Source organism: Esox lucius, chromosome 4, assembly GCF_011004845.1.
Source record: "Esox lucius isolate fEsoLuc1 chromosome 4, fEsoLuc1.pri, whole genome shotgun sequence".
NCBI lineage: Eukaryota > Metazoa > Chordata > Actinopteri > Esociformes > Esocidae > Esox > Esox lucius.
In genome coordinates this window covers 8,843,655-8,858,471 of record NC_047572.1, presented here as the reverse complement: position 1 = coordinate 8,858,471, position 14,817 = coordinate 8,843,655, and the positions used below count along the sequence as shown (strand labels likewise).

The 14,817-nt window shown below is 41.1% G+C and overlaps 1 protein-coding gene across 3 annotated transcripts in view; it reads left to right on the top strand.

Annotated features, from left to right (window-relative positions):
• pigg (phosphatidylinositol glycan anchor biosynthesis class G) overlaps positions 1 to 14,817 on the top strand; it is a 118,902-nt gene that overhangs the window by 77,181 nt on the left and 26,904 nt on the right. For 2 of the 3 annotated variants that reach the window (XM_010904606.4, XM_010904608.4), the window contains 3 exons: positions 3,718 to 3,852; positions 3,986 to 4,160; positions 6,648 to 6,808. In XM_010904606.4, the coding sequence (XP_010902908.2) occupies positions 3,718 to 3,852; positions 3,986 to 4,160; positions 6,648 to 6,808 (471 nt within the window). Of the gene's footprint in view, positions 1 to 3,717; positions 3,853 to 3,985; positions 4,161 to 6,647; positions 6,809 to 11,569; positions 12,283 to 14,817 lie in introns of those variants that run through there. The other variant, XM_020046105.2, reaches the window with a different exon arrangement.

Genomic DNA, 14,817 nt, shown 5'->3' with positions numbered 1-14,817 from the left:
CATTCTCATTAAATTTGCTGATTGTGTTGCTCTGAGCAATAGCATCCAGCTCAATCCCACGCACACACACCAACCTGTGGGAAAACCTACACGCTGTACATGTTCCCACGTGCACACACACACGCACACAAACACACACACACAAGAACAGACTTTGATTCCCTATTCCTCTACATCCTCGCACCGTCAACCCAGCTAACAAGTCATCCCAGTCCCTCAGCATGCTTAGCATAAATCCAACAAGACTAGGATTTCTAGCTATGCTTAGCATAACCAAGAAGGGCAGGGATTCTTTCCAAATCTGATTGTGTGTGGATAAAAACAGAAAAAATGTGAATAACATAAAAGTCAGAGCTGTACCGAGAGTGCAACTCCAGGAGTTGAAGGAACTGCTTGCCATTCATCTGAGGGAAGTTACAATAAAATAAAAACCAGTGAATTAATAATACATCGGCTACACCTGCTTGACTCCCTCTCCTAGTCAAACCGGCCCTTATTCTGCTCCCATCACTCAAGGCTCCTTGAAACTCAAGGATGTTTGGTCCCTTTGGGGGCCAGGCTGTCAGTCTAGTGATGTTTGACAATAAGGCGGCCCTGTTTGTAAAGCTCATTAGTGTCTGTAGGATTTTTTTACCAAAGCAAAATTGATGGTTTCTTCATGTTATGTGTCCTTGTGTCGAATTCGTCTAAATTATGGTATTTTTTGTTCAACCCGTGGGGTTCGAACCCTGAATGTTGATTGGCTCAAAGCTGTGGTATTGGAGAGCTTATACCACGGGTATGACGACAAAACCGAACGGTTGTGCCTATTGCGTAGTTGGCACCTCTGGGCTTTGTGGTATATGGCCAACTCTACAGGTAAACCCTGTATGCTGGCCGTCTTCCCTGTGCTTAACAGTTCATAGCCAAGGTATATTGGCCATATACTGTACCACTTACATAGACATCTTTATTGTAAGTGAGATTTGACATTTGCCTCGATGAAAAACAAGTGGTTATGTTCTTAACATTAAAAGGGACAGGTGACTAATATTGACTTATAATTTAAATACAGTATGTGGGCACATTTTTAAGTCATGCTCGTCTCTGTCCTTGACTTTTCCTCAATATATATTTAACCCACATATTAATTTATATTTTGCAGACCCTTGCATGCGCAGCAATAAATTCACTGCCTTGCACTTAGTTTTGGCATTACAAGATCAGGGTTAAAACCCTGCCTCGCGTCTTAGCTCATATGTTCCTGCAAAGGGTTGTACAATTGAATAGGGGCTGGATTACTCATTTAACATGGTCGCTTTGCCAAGCAACTCCTTGTCCCTCCGTGGCAGCTTGGATGTCTGTGCACTTAATGAAGGTAGAAGGTCGGAGAGTGTGTGCCTTCCGGTGTCTAAGGATTCTGGTTTAGACTTCATGGTCGAGCAAGCACTGTGATTAGACACCTACTGTATCTCAACATCAACTGAGTCCGCTGGGAGTTTCTGCCATGAAGCAGCGCCTTAACCACAAAGTTGCATATCACAAAACATGAGGAAAATCAAAAACAGATTTTAGTTTGTAAGAAGTTTTAAGGGGATGCTATTATTTTTCAGTGGGAACAAAATTACTTTCAAATGCTTTTTCAGATTCGCATGCAGGTGATATGTTTTCTTCCCCCAAAAATTGTCAATAGACAACCAGTATCAGGATCAACCATTACCACACTAACTTACACTACATTAGTAATTAAACTGGTTTCTTTTCATGTAATGCCATGTTTGTATTTAAACAATACCCAAGACCTTCATAAACCCAACCGAATCCCTTTTCCATAAATTTAAATATGTTTGTAAGACTGACTCATTTGCTGGAATGGTGGTCCACTGAGGCCTGTCCTTTCAGTGTCAATTCTTTTCCACATGGTTTGCCTACTGGGTTGGAGTAGTTTTATTGATAATGTGTTGTAATCCAATTCCGCTCTGCCTATTCTTCCCTGGGTAAATAGCAGTAACAACTGCAATACAGATCCAAATGCATGTTATTTTTAGCTGGTTTGGGTTCATGTTTATTCATGGTTGCTAGCTGGTGGTTTGTCAATGCACATTTTCATATGCATTGCTACTCTTCTCTCTATCAAACAAATAAACACACACACATGCGTGCACACACACACACACACACACAGGGACTGATATCATTCTGAGCATTGTGGTTGGGGAATGGGAGGCTGTTTGGCTGACTGACTCTATCTGCACTCTGCCACTCCTAAGGGTCCACATGCTCAAGTCTCTTGACTCCTGTTCACACAGTCCTGTCGCCATGGTTACATGCTAGGAGGCTACGTGGCATTTTATGCTGTAGTACCTTTTCTCGAAGAGCGAAGGCACAGAAAATATTCTGTGTGCCTTAAAAACAGGCACAGAAAGCAGGATTCATTCAACCTTATATATTTTAGTCAACGCAGCTGTCCTCTGTTAACACACTAGACAATAATACAAAGTCTTAATTTCATTTTCATGATAAAACATCCCAGAAATCCTTCATATGCACAGACATCTTATTTTTCTCAATTTCGATGCATACATTTGTTTAATTCCTCTTAGCAAGCATTTCTCAGTCGCCAATAAACAACCCAGTTTCCAAAAAAGTTGGGACGCTGAGTAAAATGTAAAGAAAAACAGAATGCAATGATGTGCAAATCATTCAAACCCTGTTTCTTCAGTAGAAAAAGACAACATATCAAATTGAGAAATGTTGAAAAATATATGCCCACTTTGAATTTGATGCCAGCAACATGTTTCAGAAAAGCTGGGACAGGGACAACAGGACTGGAAAAGTTCTGTAATGCTAAAAAAAAAAACCTGGTGAAACATCTCATAACTAATTAGGTAAATCGTCGCTGCATGCACAAATACAAGTTAAATCTATATCATGCAAAGAAGAAACCATATATAAACAAGATCCAGAAACGCAGCCGCCTTCTCTGGGCCCAAGCTCATTTAAGATGGGCTGAGATGAAGTGGAAAACTGTCCTGTGGTCTAATGTATCAAAGTTTGAAATTCTCAAACTTTGACTTGCACATCTGTGAAGGCACCATTAATGCTAACAATATATACAGGTTTTGGAGCAACATATGCTGCCATCCAGGTGAAGTCTTTTTCAGGGAAGGCCTTGCTTATTTCAGCAAGACAATTCCAAAAATTCTGCACTTATTACAACAGCCTGGCTCCATAGTAAAAGTCTAGGTGATAAACTGCCCTGCCTGCAGTCCAGACCTGTCACCAATGGAAGCATTTAGGGCATTAAGAAACAAAAAATCAGACAAAGGAGACAGTGAATTGTTGAGCCGCTGAAATCCAGTATCAAGTAAGAATGGGAATGCATTTTAAAACTACAGCAATCGGCCTCCTCAGTTCCCAAACGCTTAGAGTATTGTTTAAAGAAGGTGATGCAACACAGTGGTAAACATGCCCCTGCACATTTTTTTTAAACCTGTTGCTGGCATCAAATTCAAAATGGGCATGTATTTTTCCAAAAACAATAACATTCCTCAGTTTGATATGTTGTCTTTGTACTTGGGCTGCACAATTTGGATAAAATATTGAATTGCGATTTCTTTGACAAATATTGCAATTATAGTTATGATTTGCGATTTTCAAACATGGGTGTAAACAGCATAGATAATCTCACTAAAAATTTAGATTGTAGCCTACATATGACATTTCTTCTTTCCTCAGAGGAACGGTGGAGGCCCGCTTTGTGTACGTCTTCGTCCTGGGCATCCTCTTCACAGGCTCCAAAGACTTGCTGAGGTCCCAAGTCATCACAACGGACGCCCGGCTGAAGAGCAGGGGCTTGTGGGAAATCTACAGGTAGGTAGCAAGTGCAGGGTGCACGTAGTCTAGAAAATAGGGAGGTGGGGCTAACGACCAGTAGATTTTAAGTTGGAAATTGTTTTAGATACATTTACAGTGCTATAACTGGAAAAAAATTATCTCTTTACAGCGGTGTGGTTCTGTTGGTTTCCCTGTTGTTCCGAGCTCACAACTTGCCAGTGTTGTGCTGCTGCCTACTGGTACAGACCCTGATGGCCCAGTTTATATGGAAGAAGCTCCACTACGACGCGGCCCAAACCACTATCATGCACTACTGGTTCGGGCAGGCCTTCTTCTACTTTCAGGTCAGAGACTTAGACGATATAGTTATGTGAATGGCTTGCTAGCTATCATCCAGAACATGCACCACAAAAAACTCAACGTCGATTAAAATAGTTAAGTCAATACGAAAGAAAATATATAATAATGTCATTTGTGGGGAAAAAAATAAAGTAATAGAGTGAGTAAAACTCTGAGGAATTTTGTGGATGATGTGCTTTTCTAAATATATTCTGCAGATTGGTAAACCTTTAATGCAGTACTGAAGTCATTGCCTTATTGATTTCTTTGTCTCTTTCTGTTACAGTGAACATAATAAATAGTTTTTATTGACCGTAGGACAAAGGTTCTGATTATGTTTTGCCGTCACAGTTCCTAACCTCCTGAGCCATATTAACACATTCAGGGTCAGGCCCGATATTTAGCGAAGGAAGCTTTCTCATATTCCTGAATTTCCCCCAACTTTCATTTTGTTCAGTTAATGACCCTCCTCACACTTATGTCATTTGCACGATGAAGGGGTCAGGAATATGCCAGCAGCCAACAATTACCACTTAAGTTGCCCGTGTGTGAAATTATAGACCCCCAGGGTTATGGTAAGACTCAGTAAAGCTGTAACCAGCTGTACTTTTGACCGAGCCAGCCGAGCTGAACTGCCTCATCTCCTAAAACTCTGATTGTAGACTCTCCAAAGAGGTGGCTTTGTCATGCTCTTTGACAGAAGAGGTAATTTTGCAAACACACATATATGCACACATACACACACACACACACACACACAAACACACACACCCAAACACCTTTGAGAGAAGGGGAGCTATAGTGGGCCTCATCAGCCAGTGAATTAACTCAGCTCTGTCAGCAGTCGCCGAGAGCTCCTCCATCACACAGAGCTCCGTCACCCCTGAGCCCTTGTCGGGTAATAGAAAGGGGAATGAGAGACAGGCCAGAGACTGGAGAGACGAGGGACGATGAGGTGGAGGGGAGTTTTTCACCCCGTCAGCCCCTCACCGGGCTAGAGAGGAGGCAGAAAGCAGTCTCCTAATAGCTCCCTGAGGAGACTGACACGTTATATTCATATCAGCTTCTAACGTCCTGAAGTTAACGTTGAGTTCGATTTTAACAAATGTACTGAAGGTGAAGTTAGTAGCAGTTAGTTTGTCAGGTAATGTAACCAGATTAAGTTAGCTATGTTTGCCTACTATAGTCTACTGTAGCCTACTATGTTAGCTAACTTAAATAGCCACATGAGCTACAGTTGTGCCAAAAAGTTTGCATAACCTTGGAGAATTGGTTATATATGTAAAATGTTTTAAGAAAACATGAGTGAGCAGGCAAGACACGTCTTTTATTTCATATGGGATTCACATTCAACTGTAGGTCATAACAGAATGGCACAATCATTAAACAAAACATGGCAACAAAGAAAAAATGAACTGACCCCTGTTCAAGTCTGCATACCCTTAGTTCTTAATACTGTGTATTGCCCCCTTTAGCATCAATCCCAGAGTGCAGTCTTATGTAATAGTTGTCTATGAGGCCCTGAATTCTTACAGGTGGTATAGCTGCCCATTCATCTGGGCAAAATGCCTCCAGGTCATTCAAAGTCTTTGGTCGTCTTGCATGAACCGCACGTTTGAGATCTCCCCAGAGTGGCTCGATGATATTAAGGTCAGGAGACTGTGATGGCCACTCCAGAACCTTCACCTTTTTCTGCTGTAACCACTGGAGGTCAACTTGGCCTTGTGCTTAGGGTCATTGTCTTGCTGGAAAGTCCAAGAGCATCTCATGCGCAGCTTTTGTGCAAAAATAATGCAAATTGTCTTTTTTAATAACATGCTGCATTCATCTTGCCATACATTTTCACATTTAGAGCTCACACACCCCCAAAACATCAGTGAGCCACCACCATGCTTCACAGTGGTGATGGTATTCTGTTCACTATAGGCCATGTTGACCCCTCTCCAAACATAGCACTTATGGTTATGACCATAAAGCTCTATTTTGGTCTCGTCACTCCAAATTACAGTGTGCCAGAAGCTTTGAGGCATGTCAAGGTGTTGTCGAGCATATTGTAACCAGGCTTTTTTGAGGCATTGGTGTAGTAAATGCTTCTTTCTGGTAACTCGACCTTGCAGCTCATTTTTGTTCAAGTATAGTCATATTGTGCTCCTTGAAACGACCACACTGTCTTTTTCCAAAGCAGCCTATTTTTCCTTAGGTTACCTGTGGGTTTCTCTTTGTATCCTGAACAAGTCTTCTGGCAGTTTTTGTTGAAATATTTTTTTGCTCTACCTTACCTTGGCTTATCATTATGATTTGAAAAACAGCCAAACAACTATGTGATAATAAATGGCTTCATATGATCACTGTCCTTAAATAAAATACTTTTTATATTTTCTAAATCACTGCCAAAATTCCTGAATGTCTGCCAGGGTATGCAAACTTATGAGCACCACTGTAACCCAGACAGCTGCATTGGCTGATTTAGTTTACTTGTTTGTTATTTGTAGGGGAACTCGAACAGCATAGCCACTGTGGACATCTCCGTGGGCTTCGTGGGACTGGAGACCTACGTTGAGTCCCTGGCTGTCTTCCTCACAGCCCTCAGCACGTACGCTGGGCCACTGCTCTGGGCCGCCCATTTGGTCTGCTACCTCAGCTCAGAGAACAGGTCAGTAGCATACATTCTGCCGCCTCACAAGGGAGAGAACAGTAGTGATGATTCAGTCTTTCATACATTTGTTCATTTTAGCCCACCAAACCCACAATCACAACAGTCCCGGAACCTGCTAACCATGTGTTTATCACGGTTAGCTTGTGTAATGTGTAATGTAGCAGACCAATGAAGGAATCAGCGAATATTTGTCTTCTGAGTTATTATTCCTTTGGAATGCCTTTAAACAGATGATTTAAAGGGGGGAGAGCTTGGGGGGATCCATATACTGTAGTCACAAAATTAATTTGCAATTAAAAAAGGCAGCTTATTTACATTATTTATTAATGAATATCCAGTTCATTCCCATAAAAAGGAAGGAAACTGAACTAACCACGACCTTGCCTGTGTGCATTAAGGCCAAAAAGGAGTAGGAACCCACAATTTCAGATGACTATATTTCTCCCGTCTGGCACGATACAGCAGTTGGTAATTATAGGGACGGAATCGCAACGATGAGGCCTTGGCCACCGGCCATTTATTTATGGCGTCGAAGCAGAAGCCTAGGTACCATCCCCTAAATGTCACGGTATTTGGAAGTTCAAAAGTGGTCATCTAAGGTACAGGATATCGCCTTGATCCAGGAACATTTTGTCAATCGCTTTAATGCCTGGACAATTAACCGATTGTCTCATTAATCTATCAGATTCTGCAAAAGGTAAACCACAATTTGGAGAGTATAACATTGGTTATTAATAAATTAAAAGGGCTGTTACTCAGTGTCTTGGATATGCATACATTACAGTATGTTTTCCAGCAGGTGTTTTAATGAGTGCAATAAGCTGACAGTTATGGAATACAACGGCGTTGCGTGGGTAAAATCTGTGGGGCAGCCGAGCAAAGGAAGAAATACATTTTACGAGCTATGTTGTGATAATTGACTCTATAACCGGTTATAAATGGATTAAGTAGGCTGTATGGTGACCGCTATCATAGCTGTTATAAGGCCGATAAGCCACACATTCTTTGACAGACGCAGTTCCCCTTTGGCTACATTTAAATGGGCTGCAGATTTTAAAACACCATAGTGGTGTAATAAATTCCACTGGAATGTCGGTCCTTCAGTACCCTCTAATCATATTTCATAAACTACATGTACAGTGGTTGAAAAGTATTCACCCCCTTGGTCTTTTTCATATTTTGCTGTGTTGCAGCATGTTTTTGCCACTGAACAACATGAATACCATATTGTGAAAGTAAATAATAAAATCTGCTTTATTGTTCAATCTTAATAAAAAATACAAAACAAAGTATTCACCGCCTTTAGTCAATGTTTAGTAGAGGAACCTTTATCAGCAGTTACACCCATTAGTTTATTTGTGTATGTCTCTACCAGCTTTGCACATCTGGAAACAGCACCTTTTGAACATTCTTCTTTGCAAAATGTATGCTCGGGCTCTGTCGAATGGGATGCAGACCTTTGGTGAACAGTAATTTTCAACTCTACCCACATTTTCTCAATTGTATTTAAGTCCAGGTTTTGACTGGGCCACTCAAGGACATTCACAGACTTGTCCCGAAGCCACTCCAGTATTGTCTTGGCTGTGCGCTTTGGGTTGTTGTTGTGCTGAAAGATGAATCTTCACCCCAGTCTGAGGTCCGACGTGCCTTCTGGCAGGTTCTAGCCAAGATATGATGTAAGTTGTTCTCAACAATGACCTTTTTTCCCGTAAAGGCTACTTTTGTGAACGCCCAGGCTGTTGATGCAGTATGCACAGTGTCTTCCAACTCAGCCCTGGAATACTGTAACTCCATTAGAATAGGCCTCTTGGTGGTCTCCCTATAGAATGCCCTTTCCGCCCATATACTCAGATACATCATAGCATTCTTATTCAATCAATTGTTTTCTGTTTTATACATCTAATCATTTTTATAATGTGTGTGTATTGATCAGTGGCAAAAACTCCTAACTCCATCCATTTTGATTTAATGTTGTAACTCAATAAAATGTGCAAAACTCCATGGTGGAATGAGTACTTTGGAGAGCCACTGTAAGACCCAAACGTCATGGTCAAATGCAAGTAAACGTATGATGTCAAAGTTGTAATATATAGAAAAAATAACATTTTCAGAAGCAGCATGATTAAAATCCACGGAAAGGGCAATACAACCGCAGTACACTTCAACTTCTTTGAGAAGCCCACTGAATACTGATGTTAACCTGTAGCCCGCTAACTCAAAGCTGTGCTTTCAAAAACAGCACACACCCAGCTATTGATTCAGGACCACGGAGAGTTTACTGGAGAGTGCAGTCTCCGTTCACAGCCAGACAGCGCCACTCTGTCGGAGGCTGCATCCTAACAAGCACATTCACACTGACTCATCACAATAATATATGCAACTAAGAATAAACCTTTGCAGAATATGCCTACATTCCAGGCAAAATAAGCTTAATAGTATTCTAGGAAGCATAGCATCTTGTAGGGAAGATGGAAGCAAACATAAAATAATGAGTAAAAAACAAAGAATAATGTGGTACAGGACTGTTGCTGACATTAAACACAAACCTTTTCAACTTTAATATCCAGTCATATATTCAAGTCTGTCACAATGGCTGTGTGTCTGTTTGCAGACGTTTGTGGATGGAGTAAAAACATGTTGACTCACCATACTCTTTCATGATAGTGAAATAGTCACTGAATCTTTCATTCAGTACTCCGCTGGGCCTTAGTTCATACAGCACTGACGCTTCCATTGGCACTGTTGCCAGATGTGCCAGTCTCTCTCCACAGCTATTGCATAGGCAGGTTTTCATCTTCTTCAGACAGGACATTTACCTTTCTGTTGAAAGCAGCAGCTCATCCGGCTGTTTTGAAAGTGCCATCCACATGGATTACCCGTCCTCAATATTCTACCTCCGGTGGACAGAAAAAGGGTTTGTCTCTAGAAGAACTGGTTGAGTTCTGGGGCAGGAAACCACTCTCGTAATAACTGGCCCACCATCAGGAACACGGAAGAGGTCAAGGCCCTTTCATGTCAGCAAACCTCCGGCTCACTTGTATTGCGATCGAGTGTTTTGAAGTACTGTTTCTGGAGTCTTGGGTCGTTGGCTGTGTCCCAGCTTTTGCCTTTTGCCTTGGTCTCTGAGCTTTCAGTTTGGATGGCATTCAATGCGTCGAGTGCACAATCAACACATACACTTGAGGCTTGCATTGAGAGATTGCTCTGTAGGACCTGAAACAGTGATTCTTTCTTTGTGAGTCCAAAAATTACGTAGAAGACATTCTTCCATATGCAGTGATCTCTTGTTCTTTGTCCACAAGATGTACTACTTAATTTTTTTTACATTTTGAATGGGTGGCTTGACCTTCCTACATCTGAATAATTTTGTCTACTTTCATAAGCATTACTTGTTATATACCATACCATACCATCTTCTTCCGCTTATCCGGGGCCGGGTCGCGGGGGCAGCAGTCTAAGCAAGGATGCCCAGACTTCCCTCTCCCCAGACACTTCCTCTAGCTCTTCCGGGGGGACACCGAAGCGTTCCCAGGCCAGCCGGGAGACATAGTCCCTCCAGCGTGTCCTAGGTCTTTCCCGGGGTCTCCTCCCGGTGGGACGGGACCGGAACACCTTCCCAGGAAGGCGTTCCGGAGGCATCCGAAAAAGATGCCCAAGCCACCTCAGCTGACCCCTCTCGATGTGGAGGAGCAGCGGCTCTACTCTGAGCTCCTCCCGGGTGACCGAGCTTCTCACCCTATCTCTAAGGGATCGCCCGGCCACCCTGCAGAGAAAGCTCATTTCGGCCGCCTGTATCCGGGATCTTGTCCTTTCGGTCATGACCCAAAGCTCATGACCATAGGTGAGAGTAGGAACGTAGATTGACTGGTAAATCGAGAGCTTCGCCTTGCGGCTCAGCTCTTTCTTCACCACGACAGACCGATACATCGACTGCATTACTGCAGAAGCTGCACCGATCCGTCTGTCAACGGGAGATACTTGTTATATGACAAGGTAAAAAAAACTGCAGGCAAAAGAAAAATATTATATGTGCGTCTTCTTCAGCTTCTTCAGCCTAACACTACCAGCTAGCCATTCAGTCCAACTGTAATTAACATTGTTAAAATACCATGTTCCGTCTATGCCTCTCCCCCATTTCCCATGTCCTTTAAATGATCTATCCGGTTAGATAGATTCAGCCACTTGCAAATGAATGGAAAAGTATTAATCACAAAGAGAGATGTGGAAGAACTGGTTCGGTAACATTTATTTACTTGTTGTTGACATGTTGTGAGACACCTGTCTTGCCTCCTCATCCATTAATACCCAAAACCAACGGAAGGAGGAGAATTAAATCAAAGAGCTGTTTGTGGGTGGGGGTTAGATTTTTTTTTTAAGTAGGCCTTTTTTCATTAAGCTCCTCTAAGCCTCTTTGTTTCTGGCATCTAATTCCAATTAGGGTGAGTGATAACTGGCTCTGTACTGCAGCCGAAGCCCAGTACAACATGTCGGCCCCTTTTCTCTCAAAACACGCCAGCATTTCAATTATTCATGAAAACGGCGACTACTGAGTTGATCCTTCTTCCGAGAGCCCTTCTCTTGGAAAGGGGAAAAAGGAATTTCGCCCGCACACACGCATCAATGTCCTTATATGTACTTACACACTGAATTACTTTAAGCAGAGAAATGATCCAGTAGGAAGACACGTGTGTCATAGCATCCTCTGTGTATTGGAACGCTCTCAATCCCTTTACTCTGTAACCATGTCTTGCCCCCTAGGCATCTGCTGCTGTGTCATGGAATGGGACCATTTGCATGTCTGGGTGACTTTCGGGACCACCCGTGGTGCTGGTGTCAAGTCAAGGACAACATGAAATGCTGCTCTAACAAGAGCCTCACTTAGTTTTGTTTCTTCCTTTTTTTTTTCATCCATTTCTTTTGTGTATGTGCTTTTCAGGTTGAGGTTGGGGACAATTTGGAATTTAGGAATTTAATTAAACCTATCAATTGTGATTTTATTTAGACACAGGCTTGAAATCGAGTTTCAATTAAAGTGTGTGACATTTTATTGAAACCAACTGAATTTGGCTGATAGGTTAGGTTTAGCTTTGGGTCAGAGCCCGCAATGTTGGTCTTTCATATCACCGAATCAACAAGGTTAGAAACTTGTTGGGCCCTTAAGGAAGGCACTTAACCCTAAATGCGTCTGTAATTTGCTCTGGATAAAAGTGTCTGTTAAATGACCAAAATGTAAAGTGCAGTGAAGCATGAAATGGCCATTTCTGTTTTACTAAAAGCCTCAGGCACTCATAGCAAACAATACAGATACCATTTAGATTTTAGCCTTAATTGAAATATATGGGTGTTTTCTTACAAGGTTATTGGTCTGTCCCATTCTTGAGTGTTTGATCCATTCAGGCAAATATTTTCATTCATATCTAATAACTTAAGTGAAATATTGTAAACCTCCAAAAGGATCTCCGATTTCTTTTGCAGGCAATCTCCTGTGTGTGCGCGTCTGCGTGTCTGTGTGTGCACGTCTGCGTGTATGGCAGGTGAAAAGGGACTTTATTAAGCTATTGAAACGACCTAATGTGCATACCACCGCGTATGCGACCGTGTATACGTCTATACGCGTATGCAACCGTGTATACGTGTATACGTGTATGCACCCATGTATACGCGTTCCTATACCCGTATACACGACGCGTCAGTATACGCGCTCAAACGACTGCTTCAGTCGACTGACATAAACGACTGAACGCACGTGTGTACGCGTGTAGATATTATCCTGTACAGTAGAGGGCGCAGAAACCCGGGGATCACTAGTATGTACGAACAGGAAGTTGTGAAACACCTCCGACGAAGAGAGGCATAGGTTCGTTTTTCTACAGGTGAGTTACGGTAGTCATTCATCTAGCGAAAACCACCAGGCATGTTGAGTTATGCAATATATGCAATATATTGCTTGGTTATGCAATATAGCTAGTTAGAGTGAGTTTTGTTGCCTCTGTTTGCTAGCGACATTGTAAATAATTTTTCACTCTCGAACATTTCATCAATGTGGCCGTAAACCATCGGCTATAGCCTGTAGCCTCCTTCCTTCCCAAACCGAAGTTCATGTCCATTGCTCAATCTATATAACAACGTCTTTTTTAGGCTATATTTTTGGTTGACCTTTTTATTTTTATTGTCTCAGCTATGTCTATGCTGTTTTCTCTGTATGAGTTTTAACACAAGCAATACTGGGTGGCTAGTTAAAACCACAGACAACGAGTTGAAATCGCAAACATTAACATGTTTTTTATTAGTATATTTACGATTTTGCATCTCTCTTACAGGTTTCCCATGAAGAATCTATTTTATTTCACCCTTGTCTGTAAACGGGACTTATTTCTCTTACATTTTTCTTCACAGAAAACTGACCGGCCTGCCTGTAATTAGTAGCCTGTATACTTTCTTTTTCAGTATTGTAGATATAATTTAAATATACATTCTAAATATGGAAATAAATGCTTTAACGACTACTGCTTATTATTCAATAAATGTACTCTATACATATTCTAATATTTCAGTTTTGCCGTGTCTTCAGAATTTTCTTTTTTTTTTAAGAATATTTAAGATTACTTTATAGGTGCTCCGTTTGTGCCGATAAAGGTTTGTTTTTGCGACTGCCTTTCTTACCGATAATGACAGAGCTATTGTGGAAAGTGAGTAAAGCAAGTGCGCTATCCAGTATAAATGTAGGTTATATACCAAAAACTGTTGCAGCACAAACAGAAGCAGCTGGGCAAAATGCTTCCATAACCAATTACACAATTACATGTCGACAAACATGGAGGAAAGAATAAGTTAACTCACTGACACTCATTTTCACTGACGAGTTTTTTTGAATCAGCGGTCTATTTTCTTGTTCAAAGATAAATAGGCTAGAATGAGTGCATATTATGCATGTAATAATATATGCATAATATGACCATACAGTAAGAAATTTTTTTCTAAAAATAAGTGCTCCCTAAAGTCCAAGTTGACTCTCAAAAATATCTATCCTTTCTATGGAGCACCAGCAATCACACTGTTCACCGGTCCCAAAGCAGTCGTTTAATCTCTTGTTCGATGCTCGTTAATTGCAAACTATCTACCACTGGTTTTTCTTCTCACCTCTAAACATTTTAATATGTTTAGCTATGTAGAAAGTAACGTGGTCACAAACACACAAATTCAAACACTCCAAACGTGCAATACTGATAAGCTATGTACATTAAATAATCGTACTGCATGCACATGTGAGAAAACGATGAGTATGAGGAAACGATGAGCCCATCAATATTTGCAATCAATTTAAAGGCAATAGAAGTTATATTCGTTTCTCATTTTTATTTGAGAAAAAAAACAGATTCAAAGTATGGCAGCTGCACTACCTTGCCATACCCAATTGACGGATGTATTGTACATCAATATTAAAATATCTGTCATAGGGGCTACCAAGATTAATTTGTGGAAGAATAAAATATGTTTTTGAAAACCCTGTAACCCCAATTGTATCACATTTGCTACATGAGTTTCTGAGACCTCTAAGCAATCATCTGTGAAAAGGTTCCCTGGTGGAAAGTGTTTCAAAAATGTAGGCTAAGCCATGTATTTACTGCTGTGATTGAAAATGCAAAATCTGTGTATAAGCCTCAGTTTATAAACGGCGGTATTTGGCAAATCTCAGTCCTACCATAAGAAACACACATATTACAAAATATATTTTAAAACATTTAATAATAAAATAAGATTTTCTTTACAAATAGCGATCGATTGTATTCATTGAGCTAATTGGCTTGCCAGGTAATATTCATTATGTAAATGAATGCTTTAACAACTTCTGATTTTTATTCAATAAATGTACTACATACATGTTCAAATATTTTAGGGTTAGGGTTAGAGTCTTTTCATGGAATCCCTAACATGTGCATTGCAGTTTTACATTGTGATTACACAGTACAGATCGGGAGTATCATATTTCCCTAGAGAGTAGTACA